The sequence below is a fragment of the Meles meles genome, chromosome 4, assembly GCF_922984935.1.
Source record: "Meles meles chromosome 4, mMelMel3.1 paternal haplotype, whole genome shotgun sequence".
Taxonomy (NCBI): domain Eukaryota; kingdom Metazoa; phylum Chordata; class Mammalia; order Carnivora; family Mustelidae; genus Meles; species Meles meles.
In genome coordinates, this window is record NC_060069.1 from 114,297,929 (window position 1) to 114,318,539 (window position 20,611).

A 20,611-nucleotide genomic window follows, 5' to 3' on the forward strand; every position below is an offset into this window, starting at 1 on the left:
CAGAATGCACATTCTTTCCAAGGATAAATACTTTATCAAGATATACCAATTCATGGCCATAATGCAATTATCAATAAATTTAAAAGAAATGAAATAAAACATTCACACACAACTTAACAACACTGAATAACAAAGTAACAGAAAAACTGAACAGACCACTAAAAAGTTTGGAGATTGAATAAGTAATCAAAAACCTCCTGATAACGAAAAGCCCAGGATCAGATTACTTCACAGGTGAATTCCAACAAGAATTTAAAAAATAATTAATACCAATTCTTCTCAAACTCTTTCAAAAAGTCTGAAGAGGATGGAACACTTCCGAACTCATTTTATAAGGTCAGCATTACCCTGATACCAAGCTAGACAAGAATACTACAGAAAACCAGGCCAGTATCCCTGATGAACATAAATGCCTAAATCCTCAACAACTATGTGAGGTGATGGATGTGTTAATTATTTTGATCTTGGTAATCATTGCATAATATATATGTATATCAAATTGTCATGTTATACACTTGAAATATATACAATTGTATCTGCCAATTAGTCCCAATTGTTCCTCAATAAAGTTTTTTTTTAAGATAAATGACATAATCTTATAAAATTTTAAAAAGAGAGATAAAAAAATTCAGCCAACCCCACAGGGGTCTAAGCTCCAACAGTAACCATAACATTATCCGTATCAACTGTATCAACTACAGCTGCCATGAACCTATCACATGGGAGAAAAGGAATCAGGAGGTGTTTGCCAAGCCAGTTGCTGGACAAAACCTCTTCTGCTAAGAGAAGAGGGACTAATGTGGTCTAACCATACTACAGTTATATCCTATGAACTGTGCCCATGAACTGTACCTTACGAGATAAGTCATAAATAGCTTTCTTTCCTTTTCAAAAGGAAAATAAAAGTCTCCTAAAGGTGTCCACTCAATGACCTTTAAAGTTACCTTTAGTTTAGTCCAGGGTAATATCATCCCTACCACTGCAGGATCTGCTACCTTCAGACTAATCCACACCATACCTGAGTAGTGTTGAAAAGGCAGAACATGTAGCTGAAGATATTCCTGACGTCATCATTACCAATCAGCATAAAGTATGCCAGAATCCAGGTAACTCCAAAAACAACTGTAATAGATAATGTACTAAGAATCTTCTTTAGGAATGAAACCTTTTTTGTGCTAGGTAAGAGAAAGCAAGAAATAAAACATGGTTTTATTTATTAATATCATTTTACTTATTAATATCAGTATTACCCTATAATTGAGAATATTCAGATGGCCATATATAGTATTTAACAATATTATGCATTAGGTAGAAAACCATGTTAGACCTACATCTGGGTAAAATCCGATTTAGCAAGCTTCATTAAGGAATACAGTGATACTTGCTTAAAAGCTCAGGAATAAACAGTCCTTTACACACTACCGCAAGCAAGCACCACACACACAAACACACACACACACAAATCAATGTTTTCTTTGGAAAGGAATTTTATCTTGATGATTATATTGATATATATATAGATAGATAGATAGATATCATATAGATATAGATATAGATATTTAGTGAGAAAATCCTTTTCTGGGCATCTGGGACCTTGCCATGATGTAGGTTGATATAAGAATGAAAGGTTATTAAGATATAGAAATGTAGGAATCTGAACTCAGCCATATGACTTACCAATGGGATCTCAGCAATTACTGGCACAAGCAGAAGCTTGAAAGCATTTTGCTCAGTAGAGCTGGCCTTTTTTTATTGTTCGTTGGCACCCTGACACCACTATATTGAGAAACCTGTACTGGCCTTATTGATGAAAGACTACACAGAACAAAGATTAGCTTTCCCAATTGAGCAGCTTCCACTCAAAATCAACCGCCCAACCACCACCAGACACAAAAATAAATCATCTTAGACCGTCCATCCATAATCAAGTCTGTGAAGACCAGAACAAGTACCTGACCAACACTCAAACTTACAACAAATAATAAATATTTGTCACTCTAAGCCAGTAAGTTCTGGGGTGGTTTGTTATGCAACAAAGGCTATCTGATACATGAAAGATAATTTGTTAAACAATTAAGTTGTAACCTGCTTTTTACTGTGACTAAGCCAATTTAAGAACCATGAACCATCAGCCAAAATCTAGAAATACAAATTTGTTGCTGTCTGTGGCCAAAATGATACTGTTTTGTATAAAGGAAATATAACTTACTCTGCAATTAGGCTAAGAAGATTTTACCAAGATGTTTCTGCACTGCTAATAAAACAAAGGTTTGAGTGATTATCAATGATAGTCTTTTGCCCCACATTTCCCCTCAATATGGATTACCATTCATATCGGAAAGAGGATACTCACTCTTGATCAGTAAAGCACATAGTTAAGATGATATTCCCACTAATGTCAGTTGTTTTCACCCAACTGTTCATACCAAATGAATCCACTTGGTGACCAACAAAGCTCACAGATGTGCTTATAATAAATGTACTGGGGGTAAACGGAGTCTTATTAAAATTAAACCTGGATTCATGGCCTCATTAACACTGTGTTCTAACCAATTGTGATGTTGAAGGTATGAATAAGGAGAGTATACCTGTTTAACAGTTTCTGTTCTTTACCTCTCCACTGAAAGCTTTTTGTTTACCAGGGACAACAATGAAAAGGTTTATTGAGGTCAGGAAGGTTATAGTAAGAAGAACACATGGGAACTGATAGGCCAGAGTGCACATGTCCCACCTGCAGATATGTGGACACAATGTTGCCAGATGTTCCAATTTTTTCAAGAGAAAATATAATTTTTAAATCTCCCAATTTTCATGTTTTAAACTAATTTTAAAAACTTAAAGCCACTATCAGATTCAAGAAACACATGCAAAATATAACCTGAAGCTACTAGTTTGTAAAATGAAATGTAGTTACCAGCATCTTCTCACAATCTTCTCATTTCCTTAACGATTCAAATCTGATTTCTTGAATATTTGGGATTGGGGGAGAAATTTTCTTTTTTTGAAGTCTTTGGATTTAGTTTTTAGTTGGGCTCATACAGCACAAAAGTGTGTTAATGCAGTTCCATATTATTGGAAGATGAGAAGATTTACTTTCCAAGACAAAATTTAAAAGAAAATCCACCCTGCAAACCACATATCCTTGTCATTGTCCCAGAAGTCTGAAACTCTTTTAGATTCTGTGGATGTATTGTGGTGGTGTATTATGTACTACATGAGTATTGCCTGGGAGCATCCCACTAATGGGCAATCTTCTTACCTTGTCAGATTCTGGTTAGTCTTCCATATCACTTTGGCTATAATGATAATAAATATAACAATATTGTTGATGAGGATAATGGTGATAGGCATCATGAATGACCACAACAACGAGCTTGTTATAAGACCATTTTTTCCTGAAACTGCCAGCCAGCAGCTATGAGGAGAAAAAAATGATTTTAGTAGATTAAAAAAGCTATACATACTGATTCTCTGTGCTCGTAACGTTAGTGAGAGAACTGCTAAAACCCAATATCTCTTTGCATTCTATATATTTGAAATGACTTTCAAGAATTCATCCACTAGGGGGAAAAAAAGAAATACTTAGTTCTACCATATTTCTTGATATATGGGCTAATGAAAAGAAAATACTTTTAAATCAGGCAGTCTCAAATGTAAATGTCATTCTATCACTCACTAGGTGTCTGACTTTAGGCAAGTTACTGTTTTCGCTCATTTGTGAACATGTAGCACATCTAGATGACTCAAAATTTTAAAGGTACAAGTCATCATAGAGATACAACTATCCCTATAACTATCCCTCCCTACAACTATCCCTAGTCACCTAGTTTCTATCACAAGTGCTAATCAATGTTTCTTGTGTATTCCTCTGGATTTAGGTTATGCATATACCAGTGAATACTTTTTTCTGATTTTTAAACAAATAGAAACATATTGTACTTTTATCACTTAACAGCATATCGAAGATCACTCTAGATGTGATTATAAAGACTGTCATTATTTTTTATACCTAAATACTATTCCATTATTTTGTTTGGGTTATTTACATAGTCACTTATTAGTGGACATCTTTAAAAGTTTAATGTTTAAGAATATTTTAATAGTTATTTAACCTCACTGCATCTGTTTGAGGTTTTTTTGTTGTTATTGTTGCAAATGATTTGGGTGGTATTTTGGGGTTTTTTTTTTTCCCTCATCAGTAAAGTATAGTAATCACTTCTTGGCATTATCACAAGAATGAATTCATCTATTTGGTAAGTATTAATAGGATATATGCTATGTGATATCTAGTTCTAGATATCAGATATTAGCAATGAACAACAAAAAAAAAAACCCAAAAATTTCTTCTTTGTGACATGATGCTATATATAGAAAACCCTAAAGACCTCCATACTGTTTTCCAGTGGCTGCTCCAATTTGCTTTCCCACGAACAATGCAAGAGGGTTTTCTTTTCTCTGCATCTTTGCCAACACTTGTTGTTTCTTGTGTTTTGATTTAGCCATTCTGACAGGTGTAAGGTGATATCTCATTGTAGTTTTGATTTGTATTTCCCTGATGATGAGTGATGTTGAGCATCTTTTCAAAGTATCTATTCACCATCTGGATGTCTTCTTTGGGAAAATGTCTATTCATGTCTTCTGCCCATTATTTAATTATCTATCTTGAGTTTGGAAGTATTAGTCTTTTTTTTAAAGATTTTATTTATTTATTTGACAGAGAGAGAGAGAGAGAGAGAGAGAGATCACAAGTAGGCAGAGGGGCAGGCAGTGAGAGGAGGAAGCAGGCTCCCTGAGATCATGACCTGAGCCGAAGGCAGAGGCTTAACCCACTGAGCCACCCAGGCGTCCCCTGAAGTATTAGTCTTGCTAGATGCAGGGATAATAGAAGAGCACATGCAAAAGTAAGAAACTGGCTAGGAGTTTATTACAATAATCTGGTGGCTTGGGTGAGAAGAGGAAATGTTGGGAAATAGTCTGATTCCACATATTTGCAAAAGTAAAGCAATGGATTTATTTCTAGGTTGGATGTGAGACGTAGGAAGATTAAGACTGATTCCAAATTCTTTGGTCTGAGTACTGGGAAGGACGCAACTATCATTAACTGAAATAGGAAAGATGATAAGAAAAGCTGGTTTGGGAGGGAAGACCACAAGATGTCCCATTAGACACCCCAGTGCCAGTATCAGGTGGGCATTTGGGTATTACAAAATGACATGAAAAGCCCTGGCATGTATTTGGCATTCAATTAATGTATGTTTTCTTTCCCTGCAGGTATAACACTATTATTATACACATCAAAGGATTTCTAAATTGTCTTGTATTGGAATGTTGTTATAATTTAAATTATTAGAAATCATATTTCTAATCTGAATGACCTAGAAGGAAACCGGGATGTTCAAGTCTCTATAATGAAATAAAAAGTAAAAAGGAATGCCTATACTCCATTAACAGACAGAATAGGTGAGAGCTAGTGAGTTTATCTTCAGGACTTCTGGCATTCTTTTCATTGCTAACTGGAGAACAAACTTACTGTCATTCTCTGTTCTGCCATCTCCTACACAGAAGAAATGGGAGGGCACTTGATGAGAATTTAATGAAATCCTTCTGAGAAGTACTTTCAGAACTCTAGAAGCTTCTTTGGTGACTAAGTAAGTCACCATCAGAAGTTTCAAATGAAGAAGATGAACACATTTCTTATCTATGCAGCTTAAAGAGTTTAAAGGAGGAAGAAAAGATAGAGGAAGAAAATAGAATAATACAACTCTATTGGATAAAGGCAGACTTGTTAATTATCAAACAATTAGATAAATATTTATCCTTACCTGCATGAGTCTTGAGTTGTTTCAACTTTAGACAATACCATTTCTGAGGATTACTGTTTGTATTATAGACGTGTATGTGTGTGTGTGTGTGTGTGTGTGTGTGCGTGCACGTGCGCGCGTGACCTCACGCCTGTGAATGTATGCAGGATTCCTCAGCCACCTCTTACCAGTAGGGAGACCTGGAGGGAAATAAGCTTAGATATCCACAGTGGTCAGGAACTGTGCACTAGGACAGAACTCCTTCTCAGCCCCTCTATCCTCTGTACTACTTGGAGAGATAGTCATGCTCAATTTGTTCTCATGACAGCCTCTCCCATGGTTTTTCTGAATTTAATAACTCAGATTTGAGAAATAGACTGTCTAGGAGATGGATGGATCTGAAGTCAGACTAACCCTTGTAGGTATAAAGTGGAATTTCTAGAATTAAGACTGGAGAGCACACAGTGGAAGCTAATCTGACAAAAAGCTATGGAACTGACATCTAGAGAGCATTACAAGTGGAGGTCAGATGAAATGTTTAGCTCCAAGTGATTTTGCCCCATGAAACAGATCATGAAGACAGTGTTATCATATATAGCATACACTTGGAAAGAATTTCCCCCTCAGGCATTATAATTTCCCATGTGACCCCAACCCTTCAGAAAAGTCTGAAACAGGTTATGTGATGATGGCACCAACAATCAGGAGATGGAGCATTAATGAAGAGTAAGTCCTACCTTGAAGTCACCCCATAATTGGGTTCTTGCAGAGATAGCAAGTGGGTTAGGGGTTTCAGGTATGACTGGCAGAGCTGGGAGCAGTTGGGGGAAAGCATGGTATATGGTGGTGCAATTGCTAGGAGGATAACTAAAAATAATAATAATAATAATAATAATAATTCCTCCTCTTTCTATATATATCCCAAAGAAATGTGATCTTTGATCCACGTGTATAGGATAAAAGGTGGGGAATATGGGTCCAAGAGAAGGTAGATGTTACATTAGACATCCTTCCTCTCTTCCCAACTTCCCTTATTATCATCACCTTGTGTCTTCCCTAACTTTTAACAGCATACTCGGGAAAGAATCTGCTCTCAATTATTCATAGTTCAGTGTGAATATATTTAAGATGGTAAGCTTCTTTCTCCTGAAGGCTTTTTATAGGAGTAGATCTAGTTCTGTCCCAAAGTTAAGGTAGGAAACCAGTGATGCAATTTGAACGGAACTACCTCTCCTGTGAGATACATCTAACTCCTGATCTGTAATTGTGGAATTAAATTTTTTTAATTTATTAAAAGATATTTAACCATAATTAAACAGAAAATGTAGTACCTGGAGTATTTGGCTCCTAAAACCAAGCCAGGTAGATAGCCTCCTATTCTTAAGTTGGGCATGGTCAACCTTGAAAACAGGTATGCACCCTAACACCACAATCTTCCCTTGGCTGTATGGCACATTTCCAAGAGTTTTGTTTTGTTTTGTTTTAGCTGCTTTTAGACTTAAGGTGGAACCCAAGGGGTAAGAATGGTTGAATTACAAAAGGAGAGGGGAGGACAAATTATAGAGCAGTTGCCATTTGGTAGCAGAAATACACATAAAGTGGTACCTGGGAGTCTCAGTTGGTCAAGCCTCTGCCTTCGGCTCAGGTCATGATCTCAGGGTCCTGGGATGGAGGCCTATATCGGGCTCCTTGCTCAGCTGGGAGCCCGCTCCTCCCTTTCACTGCCTCTCTCCAGCTTGTGCTCTCCCTCCCTCCCTCTCTCTCTGACAAATAAATAAAGTCTTAAAAAAAAAAAAAGAAATACCCATAAGGAGTTCAACTCAGATTTCTTTTTTCTTTTTTAAGACTTTTATTTATCTGAGAAAGAGGGAGAGATAATGCGCACAGGCAGGCAGGAAGAGCAGAGGGAGGGGGAGAAACAGACTCCTCACTGAGCAGGAAGCCCAATGTGGGGCTCGATCTCAGGATTCTGAGATCATGACCTGAGCCAAAGGCAGACCCTTAACCCACTGAGCTACCCAGGCACCCCTCAGCTCAGATTTCTTCCCTTCCACCTCACAGAAAAAGCAAACACCATACAGTTGGGTATTTCCATTAGTAACAACTATTCACACTATAATCTCAGGGAGAATTTTTTTATGTGTGATAAGTCATCATAAAACATTCATTCTAATCATATCAACATAAAACCAGTCATAAGTACAGATAGTGCTCTTCAAATTATAAAACATCTTCACACTTTTTTGACCCCTAACCGTGACCTCAGAGTGGACATTACTATCATTGTTATTCCCATTTCCTAGATAAGAAAACTAAGATAAAGGGTTACTAAGGAGCACACATATTGTGTCCTGTGGTTTTTAGCCTTAATAAAAGAAGACAACAAAGTTTAGGTTATAAATTTAGAGGTAATAACTAGCTTTACAAAAGGATTTATCATAGGAAACTTTCATGTCCCTACATTTAAAATATAATGTATTGTTTGAGAATTTGAAATACTCACTTATGATACTTATAATGTGGGACACATACATACAGTGACACTTGGACTAGATATCACTGAATCTCTTATATCAAATAAATGGACATTTAAATATATATATATAAACTCACATTTCTTCTTGTCGGTAATCTAACTCCCATTGTGAACCGCTCTGAGAAAAAATAATTCCCACTGTTACAAACACTACTATAGCCGGGACACCTATGTGGTAAAAGAGAGCCATTGAATTAATAATTTATTCAAGACTGGAATTAATTATAGAAGAACATTAATGAGTTACACATATGACCCTTTTCAAGACTGTACTCTTCTTCCACTGTAGCCAACATACTAAATGATCTACGGATGTGCGTCGATGAAGGACATAATTTTTCGGTAACTGCTGGCCTCTTTCTTTTATTTTTGGCTGTACCTACTAATCTTACACATTTCTGATTTCTTTGTAACTCTTACCACAATTTCCATTCTTAAACTGCCTAATTCCTCTTTCCCTTGAATAAATTTAAATTAGATATAATTCACACAATTCTTTGCTGGAACCCAATAAATTTTTCAAATTATTTTTGTTAGAGTCACTCTTGATGTTCTCGAAACTTTTTTTTAAGTAGCTAGAAATTTAATCATACATGGTCTAAATTTCAAATGAAACTAATAGAGATGTTAAAGGAAATTAACATCTCGAGGTTAGCTTAGGATGTGACTAGGACAGCTGCCTGATCACATCTTCCTCCAAATAGGAGTGTGAGCAACCAGGCAGAAGGCACACTCCTAGTGACTGCTGGATTTCCATCTCCCCTTGTGCCGTTAGGTTGTTGAAATTAGGTTATTTCAACAAAATTAAATTTCTGAGTAAATGGAAAGGCAAATGCTTACCCCATCCGATTAAAGAGATGAACAGAATGAAACGTTGAGGAAGAGGCCTCATGGTCCTAATGAGAAGGAAATAGAGCTGTGCAGCACTGAGGCCAGTCCAGCTAAACGTCACCAACAGGAAATAGTGCAGCAACGCAGCAACCACAGTGCACTTGGGATTCTGGACGTACACAGTGTCTTCGTTCAGCATTTCATTTCTGTTAGAGTCAGGCTTATTGGTGTCACTATCACTTTTCTTTAAGTTCTTATTGGAGTTTTCAATTCCAAACACAAAGAGGAGGTTAAAAATCAACATGGATACACACAGACTGACTAACACCCAGGTTACTGAAGTTTTTCTGACCTTCCTGAAAACAAAGAAGTATATATGATTAAACAAATAAACAAAACAGCCACAAGAAATAAACTCTAGTGAAACTGTGAGAGAACACAGAAATATTATTATCCAGTGGAAATGCAACTCGTAACCCAGTGGGCCAGCTGGTAAGTCTACCTTCCCGAGTACACCATAAGAGCTTGCTGTTGTCCCATTTCCACAAAGAGGTGACTTAGAGAAAACAGGTTGATATATCCTTCTGTCAAACTGTGTTGTAATCAAAGGCAACAGCTAGTTTTCAGAGAGGACCCCCACCGAATGCTACTTTCTGGTATCCATACTCTGTGTAGCCCCTCCTGGGGCCAGCCTGTGACTTGATCTAACTAATGAAATGCACCAGAAGGCCTGGCCACTACCATGAACTCATTCAGCAGATAAAGCACTACTGGAGCCAGTGATACTTTTATGACCCACAGCAAAGTTTTAACTCCTTTTAAAACCAGAAGGGAATTGGGTGCCTGAGTGGCTCAGTTGGTTAGGCAACTGCCTCTTGTTCAGGTCATGATCCCAGAGTTCCAGAATCAATTCCTGTGTTGGGCTCCCAGCTCCATGGGGAGTCTGCTTCTCCCTCTGATTTTCTCTCCTCTCATGCTCTCTCTCAAATAAATAAAGAAAATCTTTTAAAAAAGAAAAAAAAAGAAGGGGAAAGAATTAACTTCTATACGTCAAAATACAAATAGGAGCATATATTAATATGTTCACCTTTATACCGGTACAGTTATAAAACACAAGTTTTAAAACTTTTAAAGTTTTTAAATCTTTTTTTAATAGAGGAAGGATCCCATAAAGTCACTTTTCCCATGAAAGTATTAATAAGCTTTCCCCTTGGTTCTCCTGGGAGTTCTGAGCGACCAGGAAAAACATTTAGCTAACCTGCTAAAGAAACCACATAGGAATCCTCTGGGGTGATATGGAGATGGAGAAAGACCCAGATGTCCCAGCATCCAAGATGAGCCTCAGTGAGTCCAACTCTACCCACCACTTGACTGAAGCCTCACAGGAGACCCACGAGAGACCAACAGAAGAACCATATAGCTGAGCCCAGTGAAGCCACAGAATTATTAGAGATAAGAAATTAATGTTTTAAGCCACTAACTTTTAGGACAGTTTCTTCTACCACAATAGACAATAGGTTCTCCTCTAGATTTACAAACATATACAAAGGCTATATATAGAAAGGCTCTAAGTGGATTTTTTTACATTCAGAAATAGGAAACTATTGCACATTAGTAGATGAATCCATGTTCAAAGGTGGAGAAATTCTCTTGCATTTTAAAGAAGTATTTTAGATAAAAAAATCAAGTATGGATTTTAAAACAATAAAGCCAAATATAATTTTAAACTACCTTTATAAGTTTAAAACAAAATGGTATAATATTTAGCTTACATTACATTTAAAGAGTAAGGCTTCCATAAACATATTAAATTAAGTAAAAATATTTAAAATTTGTTTCGTGGCCTATTGCTGCTACTAAAGATATTTTGAGCAGACTGATGATTACTATTTCTCTGAAAGGCTTACACTCAACAAAATTTCACATGTGTCTTCTGTGAGACATTTCATAACCATTTTTCCATGGACTACCTCCCAAGGATTGGTATCTTGAGGAGCATACTTTAGGAAATAATTTGTTGATAGTAAAATGGTCAAGATGTTTTGAATGAGCTAGTTAATATAAAACATTCTTGGACACTGTTCCTTCATTTGAAGATGTAATTTCTGGGTGTGGAACCAAGTACTCTTTAAAACTTTGTGGGTGGGGCGCCTGGGTGGCTCAGTGGATTAAGCCGCTGCCTTCAGCTCGGGTCATGATCTCAGGGTCCTGGGATCGAGCCCCACATCAGGCTCTCTGCTCCTCAGGGAGCCTGCTTCCTCCTCTCTCTCTGCCTGCCTCTCTGCCTACTTATGATCTCTCTCTCTCTCACTGTCAAATAAATAAAATAAAATCTTTAAAACTTTGTGGGTCTTTTTCTTCTCATCTTTAGCTAAGATCTTTGCCAGAAAAGAACAGCATTTTCTCACTTTGTCTGCAAGCTGGCCTTATTTTCCAGTAGTCTTTAGAAGGCAGTGCAAGAAAGAAAGAGAGAGAGATTGTGTGTGTTTGTGTGCTCCTCGCAAGTATGTTCTCTGGTGACCCACATGTGTATTTCCAGATTAGCAAAGAATTCAAGGTTGCCCTAAATAAGGTTGATCTCCAATGTGAAGTCTCATATTCTCTTTACTGTGCATGTATTTTTTTCCTTAGTGGGTAAAGGCAGATATACCCTTAAGTTCCCTCTAATAACATGTTACAATTCTCTGTATACTATGCTATGCAGTCATATATTAACAAAAGTTATAGAATCTCCATTCAGTACCATCTAAGCCCTTCTAGGTTTTTCAGACTAAAAGTCCTCTTGAAATAAATATTTCCCTAAGTTTATTACTGTGCTTAAAATCCTAATGTTTTCAAGTATCCATTTTTAATTCTAGAATCTGGTGAATAAATCTGTTTGCTAATTACGCATCCTTCTCAGTCTTTGGAAGATGCATAAAAAGCACATATTTAATCCATAAAAATTGTATGAACTCTGTTCATTCTCTAGATGCTTTAGTTGAGATTTTCAGGATAATTCAAAATTTCATTCAGTCTCTAGAAAACTTAATAACCAGAACTGAAAAAAGTACTCAAAGGAATCCTTTTATATAAAAACAAAGTTAGTTTCCAATTTTTTTCCTATTTCAAACATAAGTTATAATCCATAGGGAGAATAGGCTATTTTCATATACCCTGGCTCTTTGTATATTACTATCTTCTGAGCATTAATATTATATTATTTTATATATAACATATATTATAATTTATATATTATGTAACATATTTTATATATTTAAAGTATATATAATTTATTATAACTTATACACATTATATATAAATTTCATATAATTATATGGCACCCTGTCTATGAACAAAGAAAACTATTTGATTCACAATTTAAAAATCAATGCCATTTTTAAGATTTTTGTCTTTGTTTCCTGATGAGTTTTCAGTGACGTCTATGGCACCAACTCTGCTAAGAAACATGTTGATAGAGAATGAAAAAAAAATCTGATGACTGGAAGGAGGGAAATTTTAGGCAAAGAAACTAGCTTTGCATGTATTGCAGCTTATTCACATGGGATCAAATAATTGTTCAAGATTGATTACGACAGATGGACATTGGGGACGGTATGTGCTATGATGAGTGCTATGAATTGTGTAAAACTGATGAATCACACACCTGTGCCCCTGGAACAAATAATACATTATATGTTAATAAAAAATTTTTTTGGAAAAGTGATTATGATAGAAATACAAATGAAACGACAGACATAAGAGCCATTTCCTTTTACATGACAGATATGTAATTACATGGCCTGGAGTTTTCCTTTAAGGCACTTACCACTATTTGTAATTATATACTTAATTCTGTATATATTTGTATAACATCAGTCTTCCCCCAAGAATGTAAATACCAGGAGAGATGGAGCTTACTTGTCTCATTCATAATCATGGTGCTTGATTTGCACATGGTGCTTGGTCCATAGTTATCATTCAGTATAAAAACTTAAAATGAATGACAAGAGACTCATTAAGTACGATAGGTAAAAAAGAAGAATCAAATGGAATTCTGGCTCTTTGAACAAAGGGCTAATTCTAGGTATGAGACAGAGAAAGTGAAAAATGTGCTTGGGTCATCTTGCTGTATCTGAAATAAATAGGCTCATAAGGACAAGCTGAAACAACATGAAGAGATTCCCTCTGATTACAGTGGAGAGTACACTTCCTTACAAAGGAATACAGTGACCAAATGTAGAAAGAATAATAGATAAGAAAAATCATCATTTTCAGCCATCAGTGTAGTAATATATTCCAGTAAGGACAACTGGTGGACACTGAAACCACTGAGTAAGAGTTGAGGAACAGGACAGTCACACAATCATAAGGTTTCATCCCACGGATTATCTATTACTTACAAAAGGAAAAACATGAACCTTTAGCGTGTAAAAATCCAGTAGACACTACTGTAAACAAGAGATCAAATGTAATAGAACCAATAATGGGACAAACTGACATTACGTGCTTCTTGTTCTATCACACTGAAAAGACTTAATAATTTAGTATTCTCATCAAAAATATTTAATCTGTATCTAATTATGAGTAACATTTCAGACAAAGCCTAAACTTAGAATATTCTATTTTACAACATAACTGACTTGAGTATCTCAAAAGATTTAATGCCCTAAAAGACCAAAATTCACAAAAATCAGAGGAATTATTTTAGGCTAAATGAGACTAAAGAGACATGAAAATTGAATGAATTGGAGAAAAAAAAAACCCAGCTACAATGAATATTACTGGGACAACTGGAGAAATTTTAATATGGGATATATATTAACACAGTAATATTAAATTAGTGGTAAAGATGGTAAATTGCTTGAGCTGAATTTCCTGAGTGGGGAATGGTAATATACCATAGAGGAGAATAGCCCTGTTCTTAGGAAATACTTGAAGAATTTAGACATGACAGTCATGATACCTACAACTTACTTTCAAAATTTCAGGGCAGAGTAGAAAGAGATAAAGCAAAATATTAATAATTTAATGAATCTAGGTGAAGGGTATATGATTGTTCTGTGTTCTCTCGACTTTTCTGCCAGTTCTTAATTTTTTAAAATAAAACTTCAGGAAAGATTTTTAAACAGCAATGCCTTTAAAATTAAAAACTCTGAATTTACACACCTGAGAAAACATTTATAAAGGAATTTAGTAGGGAGAAACAATTCTGAAGGAAAGATGAGTTCACCTTGAGACATCTTGAGTTTAAGAAGAAAACCAGGTAGGAATGCACAATAGACCCACTTACTGCATAGATATCCCTCTACTATGGGCCAAACACTGTAGTCAGTCCTGGAGATACAGTGATCAAAACAAACAACAACAGCAATAATAAAATCAGAAAAGGTCAATGTCCTTATCAGTTTTCACAGTGAGGGGGAGAACAGATAGGACACAAATAAACTAATAAATAACAAGCTTATATTTTTATGTTATTAAAAATATAAAATGAAAAAAAAAACCCACAAGTGCTCCTTTAGTGAGGAGGTCAAGGAGGAAGGAAATATGTGTTTATAGGTAATTTTTTTAATGAGATTTTTTTGAACTATGGAATTCAAAGACTTTTAAAAAGTTTCACCATTTGAAAACTTAGTATATATTTTAAACTAGTTTAATTTTCAAAAACTTGCTATTTAGCAATTTTTTATTCTTTGGCAAACACAAATTGGTACATATGGTTCTGCTCAACACAAAGGAATTAAAGCATTAATGAGCTTTGGGACCATCCTAGTTTTACACGACAAGCTTATAATTACATGGTGTGCAATTTTTCTTCAAGGCACTTGCCACAGTTTTAATTATATATTTATTTGTATGTATTTCTTAGCTCCTCCAGAACTGAGTGTCCTCTTCTATAAAAGGAGCTTGTTGAACTAAATCTGATTTCCCTTGTAGTTCCGAAAGACTGTATTCTGATGAGAATATGTGCAGAGGAAATAATATCAGGATAGCAATTTCTCTCATAAGAGCATGCATCCTTTCTTACCTGGTGACAATCTGAAATATAATTGTGAGAACCAGACCAGTAATGGACAGGGCACATCCAACGCTGGATAGTATGTTTAGTGACTCAGGATATTTATAGTTCTTTTTGAAACTCTGGAAAATAAGTTAAGACTTATATTTGTAAATAACCATTCCTGAAATGTCTATGAAAGTCATCATAAAAAGTTACATTCATCAAAATACCAGATAGTTACCAGATACATCTTTTTCTAAAACTTGAGAAGTTTTAAAAGGAAATAAATGAACCCCTCATCTTAAGCAGTCTATATGAAGTAGTGTTGAGAACAGTTATCTGTCAGTTAGGGAAAACATATATACTTCTCCTCAATGTCTAAAATCAAAGTTGTTTGGATTAGATTTAAGTTGGCTGAAGTTATTTCATTTATCCCTTACATTATGTTTATGTGTAATTATAATCTAAGAGGAAATCTGCATAGGTAAGCTAATGCACTAAAAATAAAGTTGCAGAAATGTTTTTTGGACATGGAAAGATGTTTTTATGATCCTGTAATATTTTTTTAAAAGGAGATCTCATTTTTGTCTAATGTATCTATGCCAAGTATATAGTCATAGACAAGTATACTGCATGTGAGTATATACTCTTAGAAATCTGGTGAGGTAATAATCGTGGCCATTGAGTAGGATATATATAATTTTTTGCCTGTCTTTAACAATTTAAAAAATTAGAAAGTAATATTTATATAACATGAAAGTAATATAGAAGCATAAAAAAACCTCATAGTTTTCTCTTACCCCCATATCATACCACCCTAAGTCTTAAAATCCTATCTCTTCCCCAGAAGTGATCTTTTTTATAATATATCTACAAATATTACCTATGTCTCTTGTACAAATATATAGCAGTTTGTTAACATATTTTAATTTGAATTGCTATGTTAATTCAAGATGTTATATTTTTCCATATTAGTATATTTCTGTTTAATAGATAAACTTTCATACCTTATGCAATAAGTATGTACCGCTTTTATAGGAAGAAAACGAAAATAAAATAAATTTCATTTTAAAAACAAAGACTTCCCATTACTTCCTGTGTACACTATATTGAGTAAATACCAAAGAGTCATAGAATATATATAGATCATCAGACCTTAGAAATCATCTATTTGCTTAGAGTCTATATGCTCCTACTTTATATACAATCCTAATCAGCCTTCTAAAAAATTTGGCAACCCAAAACTAATTACAAATGTGAGTGGTAGGCACTGAAGCAGACTCAGACATTAATGAGAAGAAACAGCTGAAAGTTTGACCTCAGGAAAGAAGAAAAATAATTATGACAATGTAGTCTGTATCATTTAATATATATAACAACCCAAGCTTTACACAGCTAGTGAATGTTGCTAATGATCTTTAAGATATCAAAAAAGTTAAAATTTTATCTTTATTATTTTCTTATTAAGAAAGCAGATCTCTGGCGGCACCTGGGTAGTTCAGCCTGTGAAGCATCTGCCTTTGACTCAGGTCATGATCCCAGGATCCTCGGATGGAGCCCCATATTGGGCTCTGCATTCAGGGGGAGTCTGTTTCTCCCTCTGCCCTGCCCACTCCTCATGCTTGCTCTCTACCTCTCTCAAATAAAGAAATAAAATCTTTAAAAAAAAAAAGTAGATCTCTCTGTAATATGTTAGAAAATAATCAAAATCAATTAAGAAAGGTTTTGATCATTAAAATAAGAAAAGTATAACATCACACTTGCCAGAATGGCTAAAATTAACAACACAGGAAGTAAAGAGTTGTTGGCAAAGATGTGGAGAAAGGAGTGCTGGTGAGAATGCAAACTGGTGCAAACACTCTGGGAAACAGTATGGAGTCTCCTTGAAAAGTTAAAAATACAACTACCCTACCATCCAACAATTGCACTACTAGGTATTTACTCCAAAGGATACAAATATAGTGAGTCAAAGGGGCACACACACTGATGTTTATAGCATTATCAACAATAGCCAAATCATTGTAAGAGCCCAAATGTTCATCCACTGATGAATGGATAAAGAATTAAATGGTGTATATACATAATAGAATATTACTCAGCCATCAAAAAGAATAAATTTTCACCATATGCAACAATGCGGATAGAGCTAGAGTGTATTATACTAAGCTAAATAATTCAGAGAAAGACAAATACCATAGGATTTCACTCATATGTGGATTTGAGAAACAAAACAGTTGAAAAAGGGGAAGGAAAAAAATGAGAGGGAGGCAAACCATAAGAGACTCTTAACTATAGAGAACAATCTGAGAGGCTTGATGGAGGGGTGAAGGATGGGCTAGATGGTTGATGGGTATTAAGGACAGCACTTGTGATGAGCACTGGGTATTATATGTAAGTGATGAGTCATTAAATTCTACTCCTGAAACCAATATTATTTTATGTGTTAACTAACTAGAATATAAATAAAAACTTGAAACAAAAAATAAAATTTGTACTGGAAGTTAAATCTAGTGCATTAAAGAAAAGGAAATAAATGATAGACAGGAAGGAAGGAAGGAAGGAAAAAAATTTTATAAAACATGGTTCTATATTGGGGCACCTGGTGGCTCAGTTGGTTAAGCATCCAACATTTGATTTTGGCTCAGATCATGATCTCAGGGTTGTGAGTTCAGGCTCTATGCTGGACTCCACAGTGGGCATGGAGCCTGCTCCTGCTTAAGATTCTGTCTCTCTCCTTCTTCCTCTGCCCTGCCCTATCCCCTCTCAAAAACTAAACAAAACAAAATAAAACAAAAAACCCCACAAGTTTCTATAATTTGTTATTATACATTGTATCAGTATGTTCTGATATGTTCAATTCGCTTCCCAAAGATGGCTACCTCACAGCTCCTAGGAAATGAAAACATTTGCTTTTCTCAGGAAAATTCACAATATTAATAAGTGTAAGATACTACATCCCTCCCCATTTTACTGCATATAAAGTCATTCCATCAAGTATAAAAACTAACACTTTTGGATTTATAAGAATAATAGATTTCTGGAAACAGAACAAACAGGTCCTTCTCTTCAAAGAGCCGGCCCAAGAACTTTCAGAGGTGCACTTATAACTACACACCAGAACTAAGTGTTATCAGTTATTTGTACAGAGTAGCTTTGGAGTCAAAAGGTATAAGGAGGAACGCCTGGGTGGCTTATTTGATTTTGGCTCAGGTTGTGAGATCAGGGTCATGAGATCCATGCTAGACATGGAGCCTGCTTAAGATTCCCTCTCTCTCCCTCTCCCTTTGCCCTTCCCCCTCTAAAAAAAGATATAAGGAATATATTGATAGATGAATGCCTAAGGAAGATGTGGTAGATACGAATGACGGAATATTATGCAGCCATCAAAAGGATGAGTTTGGGCCATTTGCAACAACATGAGGGACCTAGAAGATTATATGGGAAGGGAAATAAGTTGGACTGAGAAAGACAAATACCATATGATGTGACTCATATGTGAAAGCTAAAAAAAAAACGAATGAACAAAAATCATAATCAGATCTGTAAATACAGAGCACAAACTGATGTCTGCCAGAGGGAATGTGTGAAGGGGAGTGGGAAATACAAGCTTCTGGGATTATTCACAGGAATAAAAGGCACACCATAAGGAATATACATAATATACAATATATTACAGTCAATGATACTGTAATAACATTGCATGGTGACAGATGGTAGCTACACTTGGGGTAAGCATAGCCTAATGTAGAAACTTGTGAAATCACTATGTTGTACACCTGAAACTAATGTAACATTGTGTATCAACTACACTCAAATTTTTAAAAAATTAAGATATAAGGAATATATAAAGGAACTGTGGAACAAATTGGATGAATTCAAAAGCTAATCCTCTTTATCTTCTAGCATAAACTTAGCAACTTAGATCATTCCAATGGAAAAAGCTTTGGGTAACAGGTTTCAACTGTCCATTCATAGTTAAGTATGTACTGAACCCGTCCCCAACACACAGCCATACGGCCTTACCTCTGGATATAACAACTTCAACCTTCACAACATGTGAGTTAGTTGAATGGAGTCTATCAGCTCTTCTTTGCACATGGGCTCCCTTGTCATTATTAAATACATGGTACAGACCTCATCCACCCTGAGACCATACTGCAGGAAGCTCTATTTCCTTGCTGTTACCAGCACTTCCTTTTTTAGTCTTATTCCTCCATTCCCTGCTTATTCATTTAATCTAGATTGAATATCTATGCAAACTAAGCCCTGAAGTCATCTCCAATTAGCACATGCCAGAATATGTATGAGGGAAATTTGTGTCTGGAAAGAGACTACTGTGTACATCCTTACCATTAACACAGCAAAATTAGTAGTATGGTTGCAGTGACAGTACAAGAAGTCATCAGTGTTCCCATTTTTGTGACACCCACGTGTATCCCAATCCTTTGTTGTAAGATTCCAATAGACACAGGCATAGGACTGGAGCTGGAATTCTTGTCGGTTATACTGTAAATTGAAAAGACAATTGCAACTGATTTCTTAAAAATGCTGAATCAAGTAAAAAAAATAGGATAATCTAAGATAATATAAGTATATGAGAAATCAATTAGGTCGGTACTAAGTACAACATCTTCATTATAGATTGGCGGGGGGGAAGGATGTAAAATTCAAATTACCTGATTTTGCATTTAGCTAGCCTGACCAAAAAACATGGATATTTAGGGTGCCTGGGTGGCTCAGTGGGTTAAGCCGCTGCCTTCGGCTCAGGTCATGATCTCGGGGTCCTGGGATCGAGTCCCGCATCGGGCTCTCTCCTCTGCAGGGAGCCTGCTTCCCTCTCTCTCTCTCTGCCTGCCTCTCTGTCTACTTGTGATCTCTCTCTGTCAAATAAATTAATAAAATCTTTAAAAAAAAAAAAACATGGATATTTAAATGAATATCTTCAAAGAATTCTTAAAAGAATTTTTCTGTTAAGTCAATTTATTATATGCCTAAAACAAATACTACACTGTTAACTAACTGGAATTTAAATAAAAATTTACATAAATATAAAAGTTTTCCAGTGGATTTCTTTTGCCCAATCAACCCCGCTTTTGTAATCAAAAGTGGCCTGAATTTTGTTGTTGTTGTTAGTGGAAAAACTCACCTTTGGATTAAAGACAATGTCAACAGAAGCTCCCTGATTGTCATTTTCATTAGTACTGCCTGAGATAATTTTTTGACTAAAATCTGATTTAGTTTTAAAAGTTTTTGATTGAAAGAGCTTGTTGTTTTGATACACTACAAAGCCACATGCCGTTGTGTTACCTGTAAGACCAAAAAAAAAAAAAAAAAAAAAATCAACAAATGAAAGAAATGAACCCTAGGGCAACAAAAAACAAAGTCCCATGTCATTATTCAACTGCATAACTGCTTACTGTTTGAGTAAAGTACAATAAAAATGGTTTGCTAGCCTCATCT

The 20,611-nt window shown here is 35.5% G+C and overlaps 1 protein-coding gene across 2 annotated transcripts in view; it reads right to left on the reverse strand.

The window, feature by feature from the left end:
• The window catches only part of ADGRG7 (adhesion G protein-coupled receptor G7), an 80,056-nt gene that overhangs the window by 20,136 nt on the left and 39,309 nt on the right, over positions 1-20,611 (reverse strand). For both annotated transcript variants that reach the window (XR_006818048.1, XM_046002769.1), the window contains exons 9-15: positions 20,298-20,458; positions 19,502-19,657; positions 15,179-15,291; positions 9,178-9,524; positions 8,415-8,505; positions 3,260-3,415; positions 1,019-1,175 (exon numbers count right to left, since the gene is read on the reverse strand). Coding sequence is in view for 1 of the 2 variants with exons in the window: in XM_046002769.1 (XP_045858725.1) it covers positions 1,019-1,175; positions 3,260-3,415; positions 8,415-8,505; positions 9,178-9,524; positions 15,179-15,291; positions 19,502-19,657; positions 20,298-20,458 (1,181 nt within the window). In the remaining variant the exon portion in view is untranslated. The remainder of the gene's footprint in view (positions 1-1,018; positions 1,176-3,259; positions 3,416-8,414; positions 8,506-9,177; positions 9,525-15,178; positions 15,292-19,501; positions 19,658-20,297; positions 20,459-20,611) is intronic.